This window comes from Rhipicephalus microplus, chromosome 3 (genome assembly GCF_043290135.1).
Source record: "Rhipicephalus microplus isolate Deutch F79 chromosome 3, USDA_Rmic, whole genome shotgun sequence".
NCBI classification, from domain to species: domain Eukaryota; kingdom Metazoa; phylum Arthropoda; class Arachnida; order Ixodida; family Ixodidae; genus Rhipicephalus; species Rhipicephalus microplus.
Window position 1 is genome coordinate 66,748,823 of NC_134702.1, and position 27,212 is coordinate 66,776,034.

At 48.7% G+C, this 27,212-nt stretch overlaps 1 protein-coding gene across 4 annotated transcripts in view; it reads left to right on the plus strand.

Moving 5' to 3' along the window:
- The window catches only part of LOC119161288 (E3 ubiquitin-protein ligase MIB2), a 102,142-nt gene that overhangs the window by 66,810 nt on the left and 8,120 nt on the right, over window positions 1-27,212 (plus strand). For 2 of the 4 annotated variants that reach the window (XM_075889699.1, XM_075889702.1), the window contains 6 exons: window positions 18,732-18,832; window positions 19,755-19,906; window positions 22,348-22,510; window positions 24,174-24,328; window positions 25,643-25,769; window positions 26,509-26,730. In XM_075889699.1, the coding sequence (XP_075745814.1) occupies window positions 18,732-18,832; window positions 19,755-19,906; window positions 22,348-22,510; window positions 24,174-24,328; window positions 25,643-25,769; window positions 26,509-26,730 (920 nt within the window). The remainder of the gene's footprint in view (window positions 1-18,731; window positions 18,833-19,754; window positions 19,907-22,347; window positions 22,511-24,173; window positions 24,329-25,642; window positions 25,770-26,508; window positions 26,731-27,212) is intronic. The other 2 variants (XM_075889700.1, XM_075889701.1) reach the window with 2 other exon arrangements.

Consider the following 27,212-nt stretch of genomic DNA (forward strand, 5'->3'; position numbering starts at 1 on the left):
GTAATACTGGAAGATGGATACTCCAACGTTTCGGCATTCTCTCGTCACCAAGTGGACAAGACTTGATCTCGCTACCACACCACATCAGACAGCACTTCATTGTGCAGCCGCTGCTGGACAAGATGCTGGCTGGAATTCATGACGGTAGATGATCGGCCCACGCCAAAAACCTCCACAGTACCTACGGTACGAACACTAAGGCGGCTCACGTCGACGCGGCAAGATATCCAGCCCCCAAACAGCCATATGCAATCAATGTCTCGTCTAAACGTACCCCAGCCGATGAAGAGCCTACCACGATGTGCACCGGCTCCATAAGCACCCAGGACCCAAGCGAGGCCAAAGAAGCTGCCATAGCACTCGCTGCAATAGCCGGATTTAAAACAATCATTAGTGACTCCAAATGTGCCATCACCCGATTTGCCCGTGGCACTGTTTCCCCAACCACGGCGCAATTCCTCCGTCCTCTGCCCCAAACGGCACGCAATGCCTCAGAAGACACTGCTGCCAGCAGCAACGACGATGACGATCTCCGCTTAATTCGAAACATCTGGGTCCCAGCGCACGCTGAAAACCCTGGTAACGAAGTCACCCATTGACCAAGCTCGAAGACTCGGACACCGAGCGGTGGGCCAGACTTCGGACTACGATATCGAAGCAACCCAACCACTCATCAAGTTTCACGACATCACACTGTACTACAAGCTATCAAGGCCAACCAGACCACACCCGCAACTAAACAAAGCTCAACAAATCACTTGGCAGCAGCTTCAAACGAACTCATTTCCTTCCCTGTACATATACAGACACACATACTCAGCCTTATTCACATCTACGTGCACCCTTTGCAAGTCAAAAACCGAAACCTTGGACAACATCATCTGGGAACGCAGTAAGGACCCTTCCCCACCAAACCTCCTAGGACAGTCACCATCAAGTAAGGACTGAGAGAGAATCCTCACGACCACAAGCCTGGACCCCCAGCTCGCGGCCATCAAACACGCTGACGAGGTAGTGACCAGGCATGGCCTGACAGCCCTCGCCACTTAGGAAACAGTCAGCTGCCCTAATGAAGTTGTTTACTACTACTACTACTACTACTACTACTACTACTACTACTACTACTACTACTACTACTACTACTACAACTACTACTACTACTTTATTTGGTCGGAAACATTGGTGTTGTAAACACAAAAGTCCAGGTTAAGGGCCACCAATAGACGCTCACGTGTTCATCTGATAGTGGATGAGGGCGCTCCTAGGGTTTTCAGTTCAGACAATGAGCAATCGCATTCGAAAAGGTGGACAGACGTGCCGATGTACGTCGCACGTAGGGAGGGAATACGGGAAGCCAGTTTTGCGGAAGGGGCGCTTCCATTTCATTCTGATTCCATTCAATAGAATTAAAACTTGCCGCAACTCTCTTCCTTTCAATTCCTCAGAATGAAAAAAAAAACTTAGCCGATTCCCGCTGTAGGAATTGCCCGGCCATTCAATTTCATTAATTCGTGAAGGTAGCAATGTCATCTCGACAGTTTTATTGAGTTAGGAATGAACGCCTCATAAAGCTGATCTCATCCGATGAATTAAGAGCTCCAAAAGTTCGCAAACCATGTTATGCAGGGCGAGGAATAGCAACTTGGTGATATATGTCGTCTAGTAGAACCACCCTACTAATTCCCGTAAAGGCATTCCTTCCGCTACCCACAATATTTTCATGGACAGCTGTTTGAATGACAGGTGATGTTTTTTATTGTTGAAGCTTAAATGTTTTAATAGCTAAATGATGGCGCAGTGTATTTCTAAGACGACAAAAGTAGTGTTCATAAGACAAACTTCGGAGCAATACAGTCTATATAAGGCAACAGTTGTAATAAGTGCGTTGCTTATTATTGTACCGTGCTTGCCACCACAATTTCAAAATAATGATTTATAACCTATAATGTAGTTAAAACAGCGTGTAGATGAAAACGTGCTATATTTAAGAAAAAAATACAGCGTATCCACGCAGTGAATAATGATCAGGGAAGCGAAGCGTCCATCCATCCATCCGCGCGTTCATCCGTGGGTCCATACATCCGTCCCTGCGTCAGTCCGCCCGTGCGTCCATCCGTTTGGCCGTCCATCCATCCATCCGTTCGTTCATTCATGAATCTATCCATCTATTCGTCCGTCAGTTCATGTGCTCATCTAGTGAACACTCCAAGTACTGCCATCTAGCATCCTTTCATCATATACTCATCATATACAAGTACCGCCATCCAGCGGAAATTCTAAGGACTAAACAAGAGGTGGCTGCTATACATACACGGGACATGTGACCCACGGTGTAAGGAGCTTGGCACCTAAAAAATCTCCATAAAAAGCTCCATACGAAGCAAACCAACTCGTGGTTCACGTAAGGGAGCTGACGGGGTCCCACTGATGGTCTCCTCAGCTTAAGCAGACAATGAGGGTGGCCGGTTATGCAGCCGTATCAATACATTACACGGGACACTCAATACTCGCCACCTACGCGAGACTCGCGAAACCGAAAATCACGTTTCTTTTTGGTTAAACGTCAACTGCCAAAGCAATCAAATTCTTTTCGGAACGTACGCATTTTAACTCCCCCCCCCCCCTCCCTCGAGGTCATTTTTACTCAACGCATACGTGCCCGCTTCGCCGCAGGTGTAGGGAAGACGTGACGGTGCAGTTGCCGAGTCGTTAGTTGCCGGAAGAATTCCAAATTCAAAGGCGCGCTCCCTTCGATGGAGGGGCACGCTGTCACGAATGCTCGACATTTGTGAGAGCCACTAAGGGTAAGGGTGCATCCATGGTAAACGGTGCTCTAGCAGTGAAACACTAATAGCGCACGCCTTGTTATCAATGCAGAGCAAACATTCAATACTTTGTTGACATGTTTTATTTTTGTGTTATAACGACTTCTATAACAGAGGAATCCACAATGTATTCTTTTCTAAAACGAAAGCCGTTATGATATCACAACGTACGCTTTAGCACTGTATTTCTACACTGCAACCACCACCGCCATTTGTGTGTGTAACCACTATTGCCTGAACAAAGTCACTGTTTCACCGAAAGGGTTAAATAATGAATGTGACAGCAATAACTTGGAATGTAACGCTGAGAATGGCTAGCAGATCGAAACGTGCTGCGCGCTGCTCACGCATAAATGACGCACAAAAACAACACACAGAAGAGGAGAGCTAACTAACATTGTTTACAACTCGACGTTTAACGCGCTGTTTAATTACAAAGGGCGCACGAAACGTGGTCACAGGTACAGATATAAGTACAAACTAACGAGTGTCCCAGTTGTTACATCGCTGTGTTTGAAAAGCGCGCTCTTTTCGCAAATGGGGCCCGCTGGCCCGCCCCTGCCCAGTGATCGAAGTTGATCTTTGTGGCCCAGGCAACTGACGCAATCATTCCAGTGAAAGGCCAATGCATACGATTCTCCCCACCGAAGAATAAGTGTGAGCGCACAAGCACCTAACCCCCCCCCCCTCCCGCGCCCTCATGCGTGGGCCAAAGTACGTATGGAAGATAAGCGCGTTGGCGCATCGCGACGACGACGATGATGATGAATATGATCCTTGTTATTCTGGCGCACATACACACAGGTGGATAGGCCAAGAACCGGATGGCAGGATCTTTAAGCTAAAGTTAGTTTGTGGTTTTACAACTACAAAGTTACTATGGACTTAAACATATATATATATATATATATATATATATATATATATATATATATATATATATATATATATATATATATATATATATATATTGTTACCACATGTGTAATTTAGGTATGTGCACCTGTGTAGCGGGGAACATGGTGGTAGCAGAAGAGGAGGACGTTAAGTTGGTGGAAAAAGCTCGCTGCTGCCCGTTCACTGCGGTATACCGTCGAGTCGACCGTTACGTCTGCTTCGAATAAACCCCTCGTAGACGTAACAGAGTGGTGGAGGTACGGGGTACGACACATTGACGTACCACGGAGCTACAGCTGTTCGGAGTTCGCCGGAGCCGTCGTCTTGCCGGTCTGCCGCCGACAACAGTCGTCATGACCCAGAGCGAAGGTCAGGAATCAACCGCCTCGACTTCGCGCCAATCTACACTGGCTACACCAAGGCATCATTACATGGAACCCCGCCCGTTCGCGGGAATGGCAGGAGAAGATGTGGACGCGTGGCTAACGCACTACAAAAGGGTGAGCCGGTACAACCACTGGAACTCTATCAATCAGCTGGAAAACGTCGCGCTGTTTCTCACGGACACTGCACTGATGTGGTATGAAAACCACGAAGAGTCCTTGACAACATGGGCTATTTTTGCTCAAGAACTCAAGAAGTGTTTTGGTGACTCCGACTCAAGAAAGAAAAGCGCGGAGCGGACTCTTGCCGGAAGAGCCCAGACTCCTGGAGAAACCTGCACTGCCTATATAGAGGACGTTCTTAAGCTTTGCAAGATTATAAACCCGCAGATGTCTGAAGAAGACAGGGTCGGACACCTATTGAAAGGCATAGCGGAAGATGTTTACAATTTTCTGATAGGCAGGGATGACCTCACCTCTGCCTCCGACGTCCAACATCACTGCCGCACGTTTGAAAAATTGAAGACTCGTCGCATCGCCCCGAAATTTGGTAGGCTGGCAAATGTGACAACGGTTGCCAGCGTCGACGTGAGCCCGCCCACCGACCTTGCCGCTACTATTCGGGCAATTGTGCGTGAAGAGCTGCAACGACAAGGTAGTAGGGTTGACGAAACCATTCCTCATCCACCTACCAATCCACCCTACTACACGGCGGCACCATCAGCTTCTTTGCCACCATCGGTATGTGTGGCAGACATCAGCGAAACTGGAAATCCGCGGCCACGTCGTGACTCATTCATGGCTGACCAGCGATATGGCCAGCGCCTTCGGCACGGCCCCGCCACACAGAGGTGGGCAGCCCTCGCTCAACAAGCTCGTCACCGACCCTTCACAGCTGAGCGGTCCCAGCATTGGTTCGGTGAGCGTCCTCTACCAGTCTGTTACAACTGTGGCTTCGAAGGACACATTGCCAAGTATTGCAATTACCGGCAGCCGCCAAGGTATGACCGATCACCGAGATTTAATCGTTCTGGCGTTACCCGAGCACCGACATTCCCGGGAAGCGGGTCTTACGAGATCCCAGGACCACTACGAAACCAATCTCCGGCCTCTGACCGCAGTGTGACACCACCACCTGCCCCTCGTGCCAACCGATCACCGTCTCCTCGGCGCCGCCACTCCTCGCCTCTTACGGAAAACTAGCCGGCGCGGCCGTTGGAGGTGAGGTCGCCGGACAGTCTTCGATTTCAACAGATATACCTCCGTTAGCTTCCATGTTTAGAAATAAGGTTCGAGTGTTTATCGATGGTGTACCAACGATGGCGTTGGTGGACACAGGTGCAAGCGTGTCAGTGATGAGTTTAGTTTTCACCCGCCTTCTAGGACGAAAGGTTATGTTTCATTGGGACCGTCCTGATACGTTTCGTGGAGTGAGCGGAGAGGTGTTACAACCTGTTGGTGTCTGCACTGTGACTGTTAGTTTGGCGTGCCAGAACTTTGTCGCAGAGTTTGCTGTTCTCCCCCATACTACGCATGACGTCATTCTGGGACTCGATTTCTTGAAGCTATGTGGTGCTACTGTCGATTGCCGCACAGGACAAATTACAGTAGATTCTGATATCCCAGTTTCGTTTATGGAAAACTCGCCCTCTCAAGAAAGTGCTCTTTGCGTGTCTGTGGACACAACTGTGCCGCCGTTGTCTGCAAAATGTGTCCCTGTTGTCTGTTCACCTGCAAGCGAGAAAACATTTGACGCAACTGTGGAGCCCGTGCTTTTCAGTTGCATAAAGAAGACAGTTTTAATACCGTACTGTACACTATCGGTTGCGCAAGGGCATACTGGTTTGTGGGTGATTAACTGCTCTAGTGAACCTACAGTGCTGCCGAAGGATCTGAAACTTGCAGAGATTCGTGAACACCAAGTATTCTCGCTTGCCACCCTCGCAGAAAGCAATGATTCCCCGGATAAGACCCGTTGCAATAATCTGCACGCCAGGGACACCACCATTATGGCTATGATTGATAAGTCACTCAGCACCAAGGAACGTAACGAACTGGCGAGTATTCTGCGCAAACGTGCCAGTATTTTTGATTTCGCTCAGCATGATTCACCGTCATTCCCTGCTTCTCGTATAAAGCACCGAATCGACACGACATCTCACAGACCTCTCCGACAGAAACCATATCGTGTATCGCCGTCAGAACGCGCAGTGATCAATGAACAGGTTTGCGAGATGCTCAAGCAAAATGTAATTCAGGAATCATGTAGTCCGTGGGCCGCCCCAGTAATTCTAGTGAAGAAGAAGGATGGGACATGGCGATTTTGTGTTGACTACCGCCGTCTCAACGTCATCACTAAAAAGACGTATACCCGCTCCCACGGATTGATGATGCTATCGACTGTCTATCATCGGCCTCTTACTTTTCGTCTGTGGATCTGAAGTCAGGCTACTGGCAGATTCCAATGCACGAGGAAGACAAGGAGAAAACGGCATTTGTTACAACAGATGGACTATTTGAATTCAATGTGATGCCGTTCGGACTCTGCAACGCGCCCGCAACTTTTGAGCGATTTATGGACAACATTCTGCGTGGATTGAAGTGGGAAGTGTGTATGTGTTACTTGGATGACGTTGTAATTTTTGGGCGCACCTTTTGTGAGCACAACACATGCCTTGACCTCGTACTGGACTGCCTAAGCAAAGCACGCTTGGTGCTCAACTCAAAAAAATGTCGTTTTGGAGAGCGCCAAACACTCGTCCTTGGACACTTAGTAAACAAAGAAGGCATACGACCGGATCCCGCCAAGACGGCCGCAGTGGAGGCATTTAAGCAGCCAAACTCGGTGAAAGAACTGCGCAGCTTTTTGGGGCTTTGTTCATACTTTCGCCGATTCATTCCTGGCTTTGCCAATATTGCATACCCGCTCACGTGTCTGCTTCAGAAAGGTGCGCAGTTTGACTGGACCCCGGAATGCGAGTCTGCTTTTTCGGAGTTGAAGTTTCTTTCGCCGTCCCATCCGATTCTTCAACACTTCAATCCTCTCGCTCCCACTGAGATTCACACAGACGCCAGCGGTATTGGTGTAGGTGCTGTCCTGGTTCAACGCTTGGATAATCAAGAACACGTCGTAGCGTATGCAAGTCGCTCGCTCAGCAAGTCCGAGCGTAACTACACTGTCACCGAGCAAGAATGCCTCGCAGTAGTCTTCGCAGTGCAGCGCTTCCGGTCCTACCTGTACGGACGCCCCTTTACCGTCGTGACAGACCATCATTCTCTCTGCTGGTTGGTTAATCTGCGTGACCCATCTGGTCGGCTGGCGCGCTGGGCACTTCGTTTACAAGAATATGACTTCACGGTTTCGTATAAAAGCGGCCGACGTCACGCTGACGCAGATTGTCTTTCGCGACTACCGCTTCCAACGATGGAATGTGACGCGGACACCTTCGATACCTACATTGCATCACTTGACCAACCATTTCCTGATAACAAGACCTTTAAGGATGAGCAACAAAGGGACAGCACCATACAACAGCTTCTTGCTACCAAACCAAAATCATCGCCTACGCGCTTCTGCATCCGAGAGGGGCTAGTTTACAAAAAGAACTACACCAACACCGGCTCACGATATCTTCTGGTGGTTCCGAAGAGTATTCGCGTTTATGTCTTGCAGGCTATGCATGATGACCCAACATCCGGTCATCTAGGCACAGCAAAAACACTTTGCCGTCTTCAAGAAAGATTCTACTGGCCCAAGATGCGCCACACGACGGAACAATACGTGTCTAGCTGCTACGAGTGTCAACGTCATAAGCGCCCAACAAGTGCTCCTTTAGGGCGATTACATCCGGTGCCGCCCCCTAGAACACCATTCGAGCAAGTCGGGATTGACCTCCTTGGACCCTTTCCCCGGTCTTCTAATGGAAATCGCTGGATAGTCGTTTGCACTGACCATTTCACACGGTACTGCAAGACCACTGCCATACCATCGGCAACTGCAGCTGATGTGTCTTCCTTCATGCTACGTTTTGTCATTCGACATGGGCCTCCCAAAATCGTAATCAGTGACCGTGGCCGACAATTCACAGCAGACGTGATGGAAGAGATGCTTCATCTCTGTGCTTCAAGGTTTCGACACTCTACGCCATACCATCCCCAAACAAACGGTCTAACTGAACGAACGAACAGAACTCTCTCGAACATGCTGTCTATGTATGTTGCATCCGATCACAAGGACTGGGACAGCATTCTACCCTTTATCACATATGCATTCCACACCGCTCAGCATGAAACTACCGGCTACAGTCCTTTCTTTCTTCTATATGCTCGACCACCTCGTCATACCCTGAATACAATCTTCCCGTGTTTGGACCATCATGATCCCTGCATATCCGAGATCATCTGTCGGGCAGAAGAAGCTAGACGCCTTGCTTATTTGCGCACTCTTGCTTCGCAAGACCGCTCGAAGGCACATTTTGACCGCCGACACGTGACGTACAATCGCGGCGACCTAGTGTTGCTCTGGACACCAACTAGAAAACGCGGTTTGAGCGAGAAACTGCTAGCGCACTATGCGGGACCTTATCTTGTTGTAGACCGTATCAGTGATTTAGTTTACCGCATAGCGCGTCTCCATTCAAACGGCCGACGGTCTGCAAAAACTGAACTTGTCCATGTTGCACGTTTGAAGCGCTTTATTCCTCGAGAGACTGTTTGACTCGCCCAGTGGGCCTCGTCTGCGCGGAGGGAAATGTTACCACATGTGTAATTTAGGTATGTGCACCTGTGTAGCGGGGAACATGGTGGTAGCAGAAGAGGAGGACGTTAAGTTGGTGGAAAAAACTCGCTGCTGCCCGTTCACTGCGGTATACCGTCGAGTCGACCGTTACGTCTGCTTCGAATAAACCCCTCGTAGACGTAACAATATATATATATATATATATATATATATATATATATATATATATATATATATATATATATATATATATATATATATATATATATATATATATATATATATATATATATATATATATATATATAAAGCTTATATTCGAAAAAGGAGTATATCTGTGCAAGGATGTAGGCTATCACATGTGATTTGAGACCGAGGTAGTGGTGGTTCCAAAACGAATGATATAAAAAAGGCACACTAACATGGCAAACGCTTTTTTTTTTGCAAATATGTAGTCAAATGCCGCAGAGCGGAGGTCCCTGTGGCTATAACCTAATTTAGTGCTGCTTAACGATAAAATTACTGAACATTTATTGCTAATCCTAATTTTTCAAGTGGAGTTACCAGGTATCTTTTCTGCTGATAAGAATATCGGCAACAAAATAACAAGAATTCATCTATTGTTTTCATTTCTTCGCCACCTGACATTAGGAGACGCCTTTAGACAAACTTTATGTAAATGATAATTTAGTTGGGAAATTCTACAACGCAATCTGATATAAGTAATTTACATTTGCCGTATTGCGCACTACTGTCTATTCCAGCAGCATCTTAGATGTGTTTTTTAGGCATTGGCTGTGAATAAGTTGCTTCTATGCCGCTTTTATTTTTTCAGCGTTCCACCATGATGAGCTGAACAATTCTTCTGTGCCTGAGGTTATTGTAAAAGTTGACTTTTTAATGCTCTTTTCAATAGCGCACACAGACACATAGCCTGAATAAGTTCCTGTATATATATATATATATATATATATATATTTACATATACGGTGCATGACGACAGCTTTGGGAACGGTAGAAACCAGCCGAGACTGTTCTTATAGTTGCTATCACATTAGGAAAAATAATGACAAAAGGCAGAATGCGTAAAATAGAACAGGGCTTGAACTTTGGTCCTCGTCATGGCGGCCCAGTATTCTAGCCCAGCACCATACTGGTACCCAAAATTCTCTTGCAAAAGTATCCTATGCTGGCTTTATGTCGGAAAGGACCCACGTTAACGTATGTGGTATAATGTGGTAGAAGAAGGAAATAACAACCAAGTGTCACACAATACGAATTGCGTTAAGAGTGGGTCGTTGATGCTTCCAACCGATTGCAAAGGGCTCAGCGATAAAGCTTTATTATCAGCCACTGAATAGAAAAGTGCACAAAATATATTGCAGACATGTGGCGGGTGCCAGCCTCCACAAAATGACAGAATGACACAGTGAATGCTTCGGAACTAACGAGAAATTACGAAATATAGTGTAGTGGGTACCTTGCAAGCTGTCTTGCGTTAGTAGCCTGACAGAGTTTACAACGTGTTCCAGAAAGTCGTTCCAGAATGTCCAGGGAGGTGGGGAACTTAGCTGTAGCGATGAGTCACAGAGAGACGTGAGACGACGTCGAAGCTCGCCACTTTATTACAAGGCTGAAGCGGAGTGGCGGCGGCTGCCTGCGTCCGACATGCCAGGCGCGTGAACCCGTTCTGTTCTAGTGCAGTTCGAGTTATCATGAGTGTCGCGAGAGAAACGGCGTGGTGGCTAAAAATTAATGATGATGATGAATGACGATGATGATGATGCTACAGATTACTCCCCCCCCCCCCCCGCAGAAGTGAACCCGAAATGAAAACAATGAGCGCGTATATACAATTGGGCTGGGTTCACGAAACGAAAAGGTCCTTGAGCAGTCCAAGTTGCCAACAAGAAGAGACTATTGGCAACCAGTGGGTCTATGGCGGGCGACCCTGGGAGAAGCACAGTGGACGGAGATGAAAACGCCGGGTCGCTGGAGTCATAGACACGTGCGTCCAACGACGACGCGACGGGATCATTCGAGAGTGCACCCGCCGGTTCGGGCAGACGCGGCTGAAAAAGGGGCCCACAGGTGGAACCGTGAACAGGCGATGAAAAGCTCGCGCCGGCAATGTGGGCGAAACGATGAGAAGGATCGAATGCAGCCATGATTACTGCGCACTTGAGCGTCTCAGCCGCGGCGGGGTGTCAGACAGTGCACAGGGCCCCGAGCATGTTGTTTGGACCGCTATAAGGCGTGGTACATATGTATATACAGCTATGCTTGTGTCATATAAAAGAGTTCCTGCTTGGCTACCGACTGCTGCATATTTTTTGACGGCTGGTGCTTCGGCATCGTGGCCTGTGTTCTCCGTGCGTCGCGTCCAACTCATGATACTCTATTTTGGCAACGAGGATGGCCTAGCTTGCACGGGTGCTTAGTCGACCGCACGAGGAAGGAGTCTGGATGCCCACCTTATGGCATTATGGTCGTGGTGTACCACAGGCTGATCTACCGGGTATAGTTGTTCTTCCGGGCGTACGAGCGATTCTTCGTAACTCGTCTTACGCAGGGTGAACACGCGGCATTCGGCATTCAACTGGTCCAACTCCTGAACGACGGGGGGAGGGTGCATAATTACTTGCAGCGCGGCCGTCCTCGTCATATGGCAGGCGTCGAAAAAGTGGAGCAAAACCGATCTTTGTATTACTCTGAATTTTAGCCTGCAGTACAGGCATAGTTCATACCACCATAGGGGATGCATACGTTATTGCCGGGAGAATACCGTTGCGGTATAGCGTTGTCTTTTGCTCCGGGTGCAGTCAGCCGCCCTGCGAGAGTGCCAGGGTGTAGACACACGTCAGCAGTGACTCCACTTTTGCCCTAGAGGGCGTTGTACATATGTATATATAGCGATGCTTGGGTGATATAAATGAGAGTTTCTGCTTGGCTACCGGATGCTGCGTATTTCTTGACAACCGGTCCTTCGGTTCCATGCCCTGTGCTTTCTGTGCGTCGCGTTCTACGCTCAATACTACACTCTCGACAAGGAGCAGCGGGCCAGTCGTGCTGGTGCAGACGTCGCTGTCGATGGAACGCCGACCTCAGCGTATCACTGCTGCTGGCATGCCGGCACGGGTGGTCGAGTAGACAGACGCGGAACCGCTGTGCCCGAATAAGCACACGCCAATTACGGCTGGCTGGCAGGTCCACAGTAAGTGGTCGGTCGATGCGCCGCGCAGAGGCAGTAGACGCCTGGGACATGTCGAGCGGCATGCCTGAATTCAAGGTGCATTGCTGGGTGGTCGTGTCGCCCTTCAAGGACTCTGGAGGTTGGCTGTGAAGCCCAGAAAGCGTTAACTCTGCTGGAGCGTTGGATGGCATGCTCACGCTCGTCTGGCCAGTCATGTGGTTATCCACGAGAGTGGTTGGTGCAAGATGTGCGGGTTGTTCCGATATGAATGAATATCACCTGGTCCTCGATCATTGTAGCAACATCCCGGAAGTTCTGCCGTAGCATGTCACTGGCAGAAACTTCAGCTGCTGGAGACGTCGACGTAGATGGTAGTGGCTGCTGGCAGGACGCGCAGATTGCCAAGGTTGATGAAACGTCACGTTCATTGGATAATATCGACTGTGGAAGCTCCGGGATCAGGTGCCGAATAACTAGCGAAAGTATTGTTGCGACGCGCGCCTCCAACGACGTGACGAGAGGCACCTCGAAATCTCATCACTGCAACCACTGTTTCGAAAGACGGCGACGCCAACACGGTCCCAAAGGCGCCACTGCTTCGAACTCCGCAGGGAAGGTCACCAGCCGTTTGGTAGCGTAGGTTTCTCAGCTCGCGACTGCTTCTGCGCTGAGCTGATAGACGAGCGGACGAGACGAATGTGAGTTAAACAAGGTTTATGTACAGCATATATACAGAGGCGTTACAAATTCGGCACTGGGGCCGACAGAGACGCGAAGAGCCGAGCTCTTCTCTCTAACACATAGCTCTACTCTCAAATGGGTCTGCTAACACTTAGCTCAACTCTGACACACAGCTCAACTGCGACACACATGTCTGCTCTCACATAGGACTGCTCTGACATACTGTTTGCTCTCGCATAGGACTGCTGCTCGCGACGCGCCGCAGGGCTTCTTTTATATGCACCGGGTGGATTCTTTGAATAACAAAATGTCCAACTAGAAGCGCCGCTGGTCATAAGGTCAGACTCCTCCAATGGGTTTGCCGCCGGGCCGCGTCATTCTTTCTCATCGAATCTGGAGAGACTGCGCTGCAGGTGGCTGCACCCAAGGACGAGTTACGTCGCAAGGCATTGCGTCGGACCCGCCAGACAGGAAGGTAGGTAGGTAGTAAACTTTATTCACTCAGTTGACAGGAGAGAGTTGGGGACGGCTTTAAGGGCCGGCCCCTTACAGAATCTAGGAGGAGTCCCTAGTCCGGGACCCCTGTGGCTTCTGCTGCAGCACGCGCTCGGGCCACTAGGGCACGCTGGTCCTCTAGGGTCGAGCAACCGAGCAGGGCAGCCTCCCAGCTCTCTCGGGTAGAGAGGGAAGGGAAAGGAAGTGGCGGGACCGCCGGTTTTGAGGGGCATGCCCACACCATATGGAGAGTATCCGCGAACGGATGGTCACAGTGCGGGCATTCCCCAGAGAATGCCGGATTGAAATGTTTGAGTATCGCCGGGCACAATACTGTATTGGTATAGAGACGGAGGAGCCAGCGCTCGTCCTTCTTGGGCAGGCCCGATGCTGGGGGTGGGAAGCGGAGCCTGTTCGATTTGTACATAGCGGTGATTTCTCTAAAAGAGGTAGCCGGATTGGGTTCTGGAACATCAGGCGATGGAGGGCGAGGCGGGTCCCGGTAATTAAGCGCGCGGGCCGAGGCATCTGCAGCCTCGTTTCCAACTAGCCCCGTATGAGCAGGAGTCCAGATGACGGTGCGTGGATTTGGGCGATCTAGATAATAGCATCGCTTAAGGATTTAGGCGGCGCGATCATTGATGCAACCCCGTGTGAGATTTTGGCACGCCCTCCGCGAATCGGTAATAATTATCCGAGATGCGGGGTCCGCTGCGGCGAGGGCTATGGTGACCTCCTCCGCGTGTGTGATGTCCGGTGCTCGAAAGGTGAGCCCTCTAATAGGTACGTTTTGGTGAACCACAGCGGCCGTGTACCACCCGCCGTGGTGGGGGCCGGATGCGTCCGTGTAGAAGACTCCCGGGCGTGAGCCATACCGTTGCTGTAGGGCTGTAGCCCGCGCTGTACGCTGCCCATCGTGAGTCCCATTTGTCATGCTTTGGGGCAGAGGCGGAATGATCAGTGCACCACGCCAATCCTCGGGGATCGCGGTACGCTCTTCCACCTTGTGGGTGTTGGAAATGTGGAGGCGGTGTAGGAGGTTGTTCCCATCCTGAGACCTACTAAGGCGCAGGTACTGGTTATTGAGATGAGCCTCTTTAAGTTCCCCGTACGTGTTTGTCATGCCCAGGTCTGCGAGACGTTGGTTCGACGTTGAGATGGAGAGGTCTAGGGCACGTTTGTAAATTTTGCGGAGTATACAGTCTAGTGTGTTCTCATCGCATTTACGCAGACGCAGGTAAGGTGTCGAATAAAGGATCCGGCTGGTCACGAAAGCGTTGGCGAGGCGCAGAGCAGCACGGCTCTTGAGACCTCCTCGCCTGTTCGAAACCCGGCGGATCATGCGGCCCACCTGATCCCCCACAGTGCGTAGTTTGCGCAGAGTGGTGTCAATTTTGTGGTGTTTGTGTATGAAGAGTCCCAGGACTCTGATTTCGTCGCGTTCCGGAATGGCCCTGTAACAAAAGGTGAGTTCAATTTGTGTCGTGTCGTTCAATTTGGGGTGAAGATGCACGTATTCCGATTTGGTGGGTGAGCATTCGAGACCGCAGCCGCGGGCGTAGCTGTCAACTATCGACGCGGCATGTTGCAGGCATGTCTCGATGCTACCAAGGGAACCCCGAGTTGCCCATAGCGTGATGTCGTCGGCGTACAGAGCGTGCTGCACGCCTGGGACATCGTTTAGCAATGAGGGAAGGTGAGCCATGGCAAGATTGAACAGAAGAGGAGAGAGGACTGCTCCCTGTGGTGTTCCGCGCGTACCGAGGGGGTACGGTACATGCTCCTTGTCTTGAATACGCAGGTATGTCTGCCGTTCTATGAAGAATTGGCAGACGTACCTAAAAGCATTATGCCCACAGTTTGTGATAGGTTGGTAAGGATGATGTCATGGGTAACATTATCGAAAGCTCCCTTGAGATCTAAGGCGAGGACTACCTTGTCGTCACTGGAATGTTCGACCGGTTCGACAACGTCACGATGGAGTTGCAGGAGGATGTCCTGAGCAGAGCGATGTGGGCGGAAGCCGTACATAGTGTCTGCAAAAATGTGTCGGGCCTCTAAGTATTCAGAGAGCCTGTCCCGGACTATGGCTTCCATAAGTTTCCCTACGCATGAGGTTAGGGAAATTGGTCTGAGATTGTCGATGTTTACAGATTTGCCTGTTTTAGGGATGAAAGTTACTAAGGCCGTTTTCCAATCGAGCGGTAGGGGTTCGCGCCCCTCCCAGATCTGATTGAAGTAGTCTAGGAGGTGAATGTACGCCGAGTCAGGGAGGTTGGCTAGGAGCCGAACCGTCACTCAATCCCGACCTGGCGCTGTGCCTCGTTTCATTTTGGACAGGGCCGCCTTCAGATGGTGGAGCTGAAAGCAACGATCCAACTCGGCGTTTTCCGTGCCTGCATATGAATATGCCGGTTCGATGGGGTCCTGTTGGCTACAGAGATATTTGTCTCTGAGAGCCTGTGCCAATTTTTCGCGTTACCCGCATAGGCGTGAAGCGCGCGCTGAAGGTGTTTCTGTGTTTCTGTGCGTGTTTGGCTAGGGTCGATGAGAGCCCTAAAGAGACGCCAGGTGTTGCGGCTTGACATCTGTGTGGCGGCAGTGTTGCAGTGCTCTATTCAGTTTGAGTCGGCGAGCTGGGCCACGTACTCGTCGGCCTCTAGGGTGAGAGCCGCTATGCGGATTTTGAGCTGTCGGTTGTGTTTCTGTCGGCGCCATCGGCGCACTAGGCTGTGCCGAGCCTCCCAGAGATGCAGGAAGTGGTTGTCCACCACCGGCGTGGCCTCTGAAAGTTGAATCGTCTGCTCGATTTTGTGGAGTGAGTTTACGAGATGTTGGGACCAAGTGTAGTATCCTTGGTGAGCTATGGGGGTCTGATTGGAGTATACCAAGCGAAATTTGGTCCAGTCTGGAAGTTTCGCTTGGTGGTGGGGACGAGTAAGGGGGTGTGTCCGGATTGTGGTAATGACATTGCAGTGGTCACTACCGAGGGTTTCCTCGGTATTGAGCCAATCTGCGTGTTTGATGTTTTTGGTGAGTGTGAGATCGGGACATGTGTCTCGGGTAACAGAGTTTCCAATGCGGGTTGGGTGTGTGGGGTCCATCAGGATGGTTAGGCTCATGGTGGAAATAAGTTCCGCCAATTTCCGACCACGTCGCTCCTCCCGACGATAACCCCATTGAGGGCTGGGGGCATTGAAATCGCCTACTATGACTAGTGGTTCTTTGCCTGCCACCGTGTGAGCTTTGCTAAAGATGTCGGCGTATGTTATGTTGGGCAGTTTGGGTGAACTGTAGATGTTAAGAATGTGTATGGATGGGTCCTGCTTCCTAAGAGGGAGGAGAGTCACCATAGCATACGAGTAAGCCGGGTTGTATTCGAGATCCATCAAACTGACGGTGTAATCTCGATGCACGCAAAGTGCCGTTTGCGCGTCCCTTTAATACACGGTATAGTTTGTAAGGGCAGCGTGTTCGCCCGGTTCCTGTAGGGCCACTACCGCGGGTAATTGGGGATAGGTTGCTAAGTGGAGCCGGAGAGCAGTCCGCTTAGTGCGAGCCCGAAATCCCCGGCAGTTCCATTGGAGGATTGTGAGACAGGAAGGCGCCAGTTGTTTACTCGACGGGCTCACGGGCTGAGGTGACACACTGCACGTGCGCGCAAGAAAGGCGCCGTCGCGTGATGACGCCGTTGAGTTGTTCATCACGTCAGGCGGGCTCGCGTGCTGGCCTTGACACAGACTTCTTTTTTCCGAGGCATGGACGTTCGCTGCGGACTCGCAGGCATAACAGTATGTCGGGCCCAGACTCCAAGGCGTGTGGCAAGGTAGCTGTTGTGTCGTGCTGTTTTGTTTAGTTTTGGTTCCTGTTTCAGTTTTTTGTTTCGATGTCATGTGGCACCTAAAGGGGCAGTGTTATGTACCATATCTATATATCTGTAAATAAATAAGCTGGTGATGGACTCTCGTTTACGGCGGACGTGCTTTTCTCGGTGCTTGGCGCCGAAGTCTTGGGTGGCTGCCGACGTCAGCATTGGCGTGCTGCAGTCTGCTTCCAGACTCCACAACAGTAGCTGTTGTGGAGTCTTGCAGCACTGAGGTGTCACATGCCATCTATGTCGCGAAGGATGTGCAGGTACCAGGCACGTGCGACAGATCTTCGTACTTGGGCTCCGAGAGAACGGGCCTCTTGGAGGGGAGTTTAGTCGTAGGGTCCTCTAACTCGTCGTCATGGTCAGGTACAGGATTCCATGTTCTTGCGACCAGATCTGAGGTAGGATCGAGGAGTTGTAGCCGGGGTAGTGTGGTGGTCTTTAATAGAGGGATGTGGGCTGATTGGTAGCGCGCGCTGCAACGCAGTGGCAACCACGACGTCGTAGCACCCTGGAAGCGGGTGGCACGTGAGGCCGCAGCAGGTGAGCACCGCAGTGCAGAGGGCGTCATATGGCTGTGGCCTTGTGGTGGATTTGGCAGCAAGATGGCGAAACTAAACCTGCAGCGCGTCGAACAAGATGGCGTGCATAAGTGCCTGGTCCACGACACCATTCACAGCGAGAACGGCGTCGAGCCGCATGAGCCATGCCTGAGGTAAGGTCGGGTGGAATGGTGGCACTGGCAGACACAGTGGCGGAAAGGGTGGCTCGTTGACGGGCGTGTCCTTCAGGTCACCAGTGTAGCGACAAGAGTAGATAGAGAGACGTGAGACACGTGAAGGCGGTCGACAGGGCCGTGCCGATCTCACCTCTTTATTCCAAGACTGAAGCGGAGTGGCGGCGGCTACCAGCGTCCGACACACCAGGCACGTGAACCCAACCCGTTCGGTGCTCGCGTAGCTGACGCTATACATGAGCGTGCGAGAGGCGCGGCGCGGTGACTAAGAAGTGATATGATGACGAATGGCGATAATGATGACGCTACATTAGCCATTATGCTATGACTATGTTGCCTCTTGGGGGAAGGGAAGGGGGGCCGGTGAAAGTTTGGAGGGGGATCCAGTCCTCCCGTATCCACCCCCTGCCCACTCCGTGCACCCACACATGGCAGAGCGCCCGACAGGCTTGCCCTGGATGTCGTGATGTGGGAGCCACTCGCGGCGTGCTAACTTGCGTCTTGACGTACTTCAGTGAAGTCTCACAGCTACCCACCCACCCGCTGAATAGCTGCACGGAAACTTCCAGAGAAGGGCTTCATAGCCTGCCAGACAAGAATTCACGATCACGCAATAGTAAGAGAAAGCCAATACACAAACTGAAGAATACAACTATCATGAAAGGCGCATGCATTCTTTTTCCAGCATTGATTCCGAGGTGTTTAACATGTTTTCCCACACTTTCTCAAATACGTGAAACAAAAAGAAGTTCTAGTGTTCGGTTGCTTTTATGGTGCTCAGGAAGGACAGCACTTTGGTTGGTATTTTGACCTAACGAACGCAATAATTACTATGCGAACTGGCTAATTTTGCATGAAAATGTACCGAGCATGATATGTGAAACACGCCAAGACACTTCTTTCACTTTACAGACAGCTCCAGTTCTCAGACTGCTGCAGACAATATGGTTGATCTGGTCGGTAACCTTGAAGACTTGAGACAAGCGCTCGAACACTTCGGTGAGGTTGTACAGGTTCGTTTCTGTTCTATTAAAAAAAAGCCTCGCTCATATAAGCGAGCTATTCTGACACACAAGCTATTTAATTAAAATAACTTATCTGGAATAACTTATGTTATGCCCTAGGAGACATGAAATTTTAAGCTGACCAAAACAATTATCTTCAATATAACCCGAGAAATATATCCGACTGTGTTTAATCACAATATAAAATGCTCCCTTATTTAATCAATAGCGAAATAAAAGTATTTAGCGATTACTTCATCTGAAGCAATATGCCATGAGGTGGCACACACATCATCACTTTGCGCAACATCTTTTCGGTAACTGTGCAATTCAAAAAGGAAGCTTGCAAAGGCAACTGTGAGCTTAAACCTTAAGATTTATGTAATTGCTGAGTGGTGCGAACACACTTTGTTAGCAGCAATCTCGGTTTGCACGCCATCGAAGTTGCATGCCACAACGAATACATTGGCTACGTACTAAGTACATTTGCCTCCAGCTAAAAATGTACCCAATAATCTTAAGGAGGATGATATGGTATGCTTCATTAGATATAAAAATGTCTTCATAGCGATAAAAAAGTTTAATCTCTGTGACGAGGGTTACTCAAAAACGTATGTGATGACAGTTATGCCTCATTTATGCTGGAGTACAAAACATGGAAAGGCATGCCTTTTGTATCCACACAGTTAACTTACAGCGTTGGATGAGTCAATGGCCCGCCTTTGTGGAGTTATGGACAACGCCAAAAAGACGTCAGCACGTGCAGCTTTGTTGAGATCCTTTACATCTAGCAAAAACAGCTGTCAGCTAGCACTTTTTTCTTTCACGATGATCGAACACAGTTACTGAAAATTAACCAATGCTTACAGATCTACTAACCGATACAAAAGCTGCAGGAAGTGGTAATTTTTGACCAACTCACTCTTTACAGAGGGCTCGAAGACGTAGCCTCCAGGAGTCGCCCTTGCACACAGTGTGCTATCACGGAAACGAAGACATGGCAAAGACATTGATCGATGCAGGAAATGACGTTAACGTGAAAGATATAGATGGCAACACACCTCTGCACTACTGCGCGGTTGGGTGAGTAGGAAGCCTGTAATATTTTGCGAGCAGCGCTCCAAAAGGTCCTATTATAAAAAAAATAGCAAGTTTCACTCTAGTGAATTAGGTAAAGTAAATTCAATGACTTGAAGGTCACATGCGAATGAATCAAAACATCAATAAATCAAAACATAAGCAAATTCAGATATAGTCAGCTACCTGTACGTGAGGTTTCAGGACCAGGTGTCTACGATGTCATGAATTCTGTGAGCATGTGCAGCAGTTAAGCAGTGGTAACGGGATGTACAGCTTCAGACAGCGTGTTTTGTGAACTTTAGTTCCACAGCACTGCAAAGCCGCGAGGATAAAGGTTCCCCTCATCTAAATCACCTATCAGTGCTCGCGCTCAGCTGTGTCCTTATACCTATTTCATTGAAGTGACTTTGAAAATTTAAAGCAATACTTTACAAGTAAAAATCAAACTAGTCTCGTGCTTAAGAAAACCTCCAAATATTGATTGATATGCGTATAAAGTGTGCAATCATGCACCAACACTGCGAGAAAGAGACGGTAATAGGCACGTAACATGCGCAGTTACTATTACCTTGTTGCAAAGAACAATGGTCATATGTTCTTAAAGGGCCAGTCAACGGGCTTCACAGAAGCTCAGCCATTCATAGTGTAGACCGCGGTGACCAGGTTTTCTGAATATTACAATGCTGCACGCCGCGCAGCGCCTTGTCCTCCTTATCTCGCCTGACCCATCCTTCTTTCAGGCGCAGTGACGCAAAATCACCAATCGCGTGGTGTAGCACGCAGCTCTTCAATTGGGCTATTCCAGTCATGACAATGGGCTACGCCTGCCCCTGTATGTGAGGGAGAAAGGTGGCGAGGCCATGCTAGAACCTGAAACCAACAGAAACCGATGTTCTAACCCTTGCACTACCCTTATATAGCACGTATCCGCAAAATTCTTCCGGCAGCGTGTTCACAAGGCAGAAGTGCACGAAATGCTTTCTGTAACAATTTTGATGATTGATCGATATGTGGGGTTTCGTGCCCTAAACGACCAATTTTTGGACCTTGGGGTTGTTTACTGGCCCTTTAAAGGCACACAGAAGGCAAATATTAAGTCGACGTTGATTGTTGAAATAGCGGTCCAGAAACCTCATAGTGCTAGTTTTGTGCTAAGGAAGTGCTTATTTTAAAATAATATCTTGTTTGAAAGGTCTGCATCTTGTTAGCCCACTTCAAGTCACCGGTGCGTGAAAGGCGATTCAGAGACAATGGTGTTTCAGTGCCAAACGTTGCCCACTTTCACTACGCAGCCATCGACACCACCTGCAGCAGCAAAAGCAGCAGCAGCAGCAGAGCAAAAGTAGCGGGAGCCACAGTAGCAACAAATGCCATTGAACAATTTTCTGCAATCTCGGAGGCCATAATTGGGCTTGCTTGGTTCAGAGGTCCTGCTAGATGGCACCACCTATCCAGCCTAACCAGTTAAAAACTGAACTTTTCAAGTACTCGCGCCATTCCGCATAGTAACACCAAGTGGTTTTTTTTTTTAGAGGGTGAAGCTCCTTATAGCATCACCTGGTCGGTCGTCAGTCGGCGTCACTCCATCCGGCGTACCACACCAGTAGCGTGTGCCTTATCATTCAACATGACGGTTCGGTGAATCTAAACTAGATGGCATTGGAGGGGCCGCTTCTCTCCTACTAGCTGCTGCCCGGGCTGTACGGGGTTGCACGGGGGTTATCTTTCATTCACCTGGATCGTCTCCGTACGCGGAGAAGTGCGCTTGCCAGATCGTGCTTGGTTGGACACATAGATGGACGCACGGACGGACGGAAGCAGGGACGTAGGGACAAACGGACGGATGGACAGGAGCACGGAAGGATGATTGGACGCTCAGAAGCACGGACCGACGAATGGACGCTTCGCTCCACTCATCATCATTCCCTCCATTGATATGCAGTGAATTGTTTCTATAAATCAAGGAGAAACGGACAAGCAGCACTATATTACTGCTCTGGAAAGTTCTTTTTTTTATTGCGCGTAGTTAGATTAGTAGTGAACAATTTTAGTCAGACGCTCTCGCGTACTCAGGATCATTTCCGAAATGTCCCACTCGGGGAGCACGTCGTGTGATACATGAAGCTAACTCTCGGTAAGTAGGGCACTGCTGTTGATATTGCCGTTGAAGACGTTGTTCTAGATTGAACTTTTACTCTGACAGAAATTGTTATTTGCGTTTAGCGCCCCTTTAGGATATGCATTTTTTTCCGTGTTAACCGGAAGTGGCAAGGTTCACTCGTTTGTACATATGCCGCATAGTGTGACGTAAAAACTAAGCCCAGCCTTCGTGATAAATCAGTGTTATCTCTACTTTCGCTACAGGGCTGTATATCTTTGATCTCATCTAGAAAAAAGGAAGCGCATAATGGTTAACGAAAACGGCATTTCTGCCCGTCATGCAGGAATGAGCCCGGTGCCATGCGCCTTCTCGTGACAGCCAGAGCAGACTTGAATGCTGTGAATCACAGGAACCGGACTCCTCTGCACGTTGCTGCCTCCAAAGGGCACGCAGACTGCGTTCGGACCTTGCTCTCCTATTCACGTAGGATTAACGTAAACATACAGGTACGATTTGTTTCCGGGCTTCCAAAGGGCATGCGGACTGCATTAGGATCTTAATAATAATAATAATAATAATAATAATAATAATAATAATAATAATAATAATAATAATAATAATAATAATCGGATTCTTTGACGGGCATGTATCAAAATCAGCGTATGGTCCCACATCAGTTTTGCCTCGGTCGAAAACGCAGCCGTCGCAGCCGGGATTTGATCCCACGACCTACGAGTCAGCTGCCGAGTACCTTAGCCATTAGACCACTGCGGTGAGGCTGCTTTCGGAGCTTGCCCAGTTTTCTGACAGTATGGCTGTATCCTAATCCCATTCTGGCTGTCTTGTTCAGTGACACAAAGAAGGCACAATAACTGAATAAGCAACATTTGTTTCGGTTGGATAGAATTTTGTCGCAGATCGATATACCTATCGGTAAATACCTCCCAATTACGTCCAGAAAAACTTCTTCTAAAAAGTCGCATATATACCTCGTATCCTTCTCACACTTCTTACAAACATTTTTGAATGTATGGCTCTTTTAGGCAATTATAGGTAAATTTATAAATTTACATTTCGGGCCCAAAAATAGTCCACACATTTTCGAACATATCTCCACAAAGTAGGAGCACTATGCAACTTTTGACCCTCAAGACGGCAAAAAAGGCTTAAAGGACTAAGAAGCAAATATCTCTAAGGGGACGTTAATGTGGAAGAGAAGGACGCTCTAGATGTACAGTATTTTGAATCACAGTTTTAGCCAGCATGATAATCGTTAGTGCGTAAAGTTCACGAGCAACGTCATCCTACTTATCTCGAAAGTCTCCAAATTTAGCCGTAATCACAAATCGATGTGTTAATTCAAGCCTCTGATGGGTGAAAGAGATAATTTACATCAACAGATGCATCTCCATAAACATTTAAGGGCATACTAGCTTACACATATCATTTCTATCGACTAGCGAACTAATCGCCTGATTACCCATTACATGCATTGGTTACATGCATTCGTTTTGGACGGCGTGTGTGCGTAGGGGGGTCAAGGGGGTGACCATGCTACTGTTTCGTGTAGTGCAGAACATTGCGTCGCCACATCTCGCCGTGCTCGACCCGTAGTCCCTCGCTATGCCTTTAACGTTGTTCCTTTGTTCGAATTGAGTCTTGCCTGGTCAACCGGCCCTTTTGAAAGTCGCTTTTCGTACGTTCCGTTTTCGAGCAATCATATGTCAAGTAGGCTGCAAAGTAGTGCAGACCACCCGAACGTGGGACCATATTACCGTCTGCGTCGTCTAGTGGCGAACTGCCAGGTGTCGATATTATTGCTATGGCTAATGCTGTGCCAGAGCAACGCTTCCTGCCAGAGTAAAGCTCTCGACATCAGATGGCTGGCCACTGGGTGGCGCATGCGGCAATGTCGGTGCTCCCTCGCATGGTTCATATTATTTTGTGGCCGACTCTACTGTATTGAAGATGGCGTAACCAGCCTATTTTCTACGGCTGCTTTCGTATGGCAGGGGGCTCGATCAACGACCAACGTACTGCTATAATAATGAGAATTAATAAACAGTGTATGTACTTAATAATAATGCATCTAACGAGAGAAATGAGCCCTTAAACTTACACTGACGTAAGGATGTCGCCTCACCATCTCATCTTCAACTATTACTTAAGGACGCTGCAGGGGACACGGCCCTGCACGATGCCATCACCTTCGACAACACCGTAATCGCCGGCCTCCTGATTGATTTCCGCGCCATGGACTTGTCACTCCAGAATAAAAGAGGTTTCAATTCTCTGCATCATGCCTGCTTTAAGGGCAATCACGAGCAAGTATATGTTTCTTCTTCATTGGTTTTGAAGTTCATTTCGTGTTTACTAGCTCTTCATTTGCGGCTCAAGAGTCTGGGTAGCGGTAATGGCAGCCCGTAACTTTCACCAACGTAGCCTAGATTGTAAGTTTTGATCCGAAACATTTTCCAGCTTCTGTATACGCCAGACATCAGACACACTCTGAGGAAAAAAAAAAAACGTTTCCTGGCTTTTCATGCACCCGACATTCTTTGAGGACCAACGCGAACCTTCTTCTAAAATTATTATACTCAAGTTGGAGAGTCAAGAGACCCATGAGTTAACGTGTTTTTTTAAAAAGATCAAAAAAGAAAGGAGGAAAAAATCGGCCCCGTATTTGCATGTAATCTGCACATGTCGTCAAAAGACGATAGTCGTGTGTGTGGAGAGAGTGAACAAGACATTTATTTGATTCTCTGCACAAGAAAATTGGTTAATGGTACTCTGGAGGCGCTGCGTCAAGTGCCTCGAACGTGCAGTGGAGGTGAACGAGCGCATCAAGTTACGTCACACGTGAGACATAAGCGCCATCTGGCAGTTTTTTAGAAAACAAAGCGCGTGGCTCCGAGACATGTGTGCGTGCCCATCTCAGAGGTAATAAAGTGTAGAATGCAAAGAGACAGGTAGGTGCCATCAACGTCTCGTTTTAGCAAAGCATTTGAAACAGTCGTGTTTCCGTGCAAGCTTTGCATGGTCAGCGCCCCGTGGTAAGCGCTACGATCCTTACAATTACTTATGCATGCCTTTCCAGGAAAAGGCTCACAAACAGAATATATACGTGTTGTTATGGTGCCCCAAACATGCGCAATAATTGATTTTTAATTGACGATTGCACAAGCATGAACGCTCAACCATGCGCAACATAGGTGGGCGCTGCGGATGGGGTCAGCTGTTTGAAGTACCCGATGCCGTTAAGAGTTGACAAACAGCCAAATGTACAGACAAACAGACAGACAGACAGACAGACAGACAGACAGACAGACAGACAGACAGACAGACGGGCGGACGGACGGACGGACGGACGGACAGACAGACAGACCAAAATTTTTGCTTCGAAGGTCCCCAAGAAAGACTATCGTCTTCAAAAAACACAGCGGCCTCCCCTGCTCCCTCGAATAATATGTCCTCGTGACGTCAGTAGCAAATGCTGCTTTATGTAGTCATGAGATAGGAAGTAATGCACTAACACCAGCGTGGACCACTAAAGTGATATTTGCTTCGATGTGCTTTTAACATGCCCATTTGAATTTGTTCGAACGAAATTTCTAACAAGAACTCCCTCTACACTTCAGAATTGCCGAGAGAATCCTGTCGAAACGGCTGAACTTGCTGAATGTGGCCAAAAATGACGGCTTCATGGCTTTGCACTTGGCGGCGAAAAACGGACACATCCGGGTTGTGAAAACCTTGTTGTCGAAGGTAACGTTCTGCCTTACTTATCACTGTTGGGCTTACATTCAGAGCTTCGCAGTGCGTGGTGCGATGAGTCAAGCTCGTACGTCACGTGCGATTTCAAATAAGCTGGTGTTCCCTGCAGCTTTCGAGAAAAAAGTGAACGTTTCCAAGCTCGCAGAGATTCCCGTGGTACAGGAAGGGGTTAACCTGCACAGTCAGATAAGCTGTTCATGATGAAACAAGCGCAGAAATGCACACACTCAGAGAGGTTACAGGCAAGCACTTCTCTCTGAGTGTGTGTATTTCTGCGCTTGTTTCATCACGAACCTTTACCAACACGCCCAACTGGCAGCCACCCTAGATAAGCTGTTCTCGCGAAAAACATCCCCAACTCTGATTCAGCTGTTATTCCTACGAAGTAAGCGCCTGAAGACGCCGAATGACAAATAACAAATAAGAAAAGGTGGAGGTGCTGTTCACATAGCTGCTGGGTTTTACCCTGCAGAATGAAAGGGATAACTACAAAAACTGTTTTGGACATACTCAAAGTTTTCTTTTGTGTGTGTGTGTGTGTGTGTGTGCGCACGCAAAAACAAGGAGGTTCAAGACACGGGAACCACTTCTATTTAGTGGAGCAACTCAATGCTTGTACAAAATGCGCCCAACTTCCGACAAATCAATTCAAGCAGTTACGTGTATGTGGCTGAACATTTCTTTGACGTCGTCAGTACTCCTAAAACGTTTTCCCATTTCGTTTTCTCAGAGGCAATGCGACATGAACGCCCATGCTTCTAAAGGAGAGACGCCGCTAATGCTTGCAGCATTCTTTGGTCACTGGGATATTGTCGAGATCCTCGTCGAGGCTGGTGCTGACGTCAATCGGCAGGACCAGGATGGAGATACTGTGCTTCACTATGCAATAAGCAGACACCACTTGATTGCACTGCATTCGCCGGATACCTCGAACTCTCCCACCTTGTCAGCGGTGCGTGGGAACAACACTCGTTCGTTGTTGATCACTTTAACGGGGCCTCACTTAATTATGACGAGCCTTATGGCTCGCTCTGAAGATAGGCACATGATAACGGTAGTAACGACTGCATTGTGAGAGAGTGAGGAGCAGCTGTTTCTAATGTAGTTATGGCCCCGTGGTTGACGGCTCCAGCTGGTCGAGCCCTTCTCATAGGGCCTCGATAGCCCCAAATAATTCTAAAAATACATCTCGTGGTGTCACTCACCATCTGCTCTATGATAATTTTGTTCATTGTAATGCTTACAGTGAGTGATAATGTTTGATGCTGCTCGCATTACCTTATACGTTGTAGTGACAGTTTGACGTAGTGGCCCTGTCAGCTGAAATAACAGGCCGATTTTGTTGCTTACATCTTACATGCATGTACCCGAGTGTTCAATTAATACTAGACTGCATACTTTAAAAAATCAGGAAATATGTCCATTGAAGGCCGT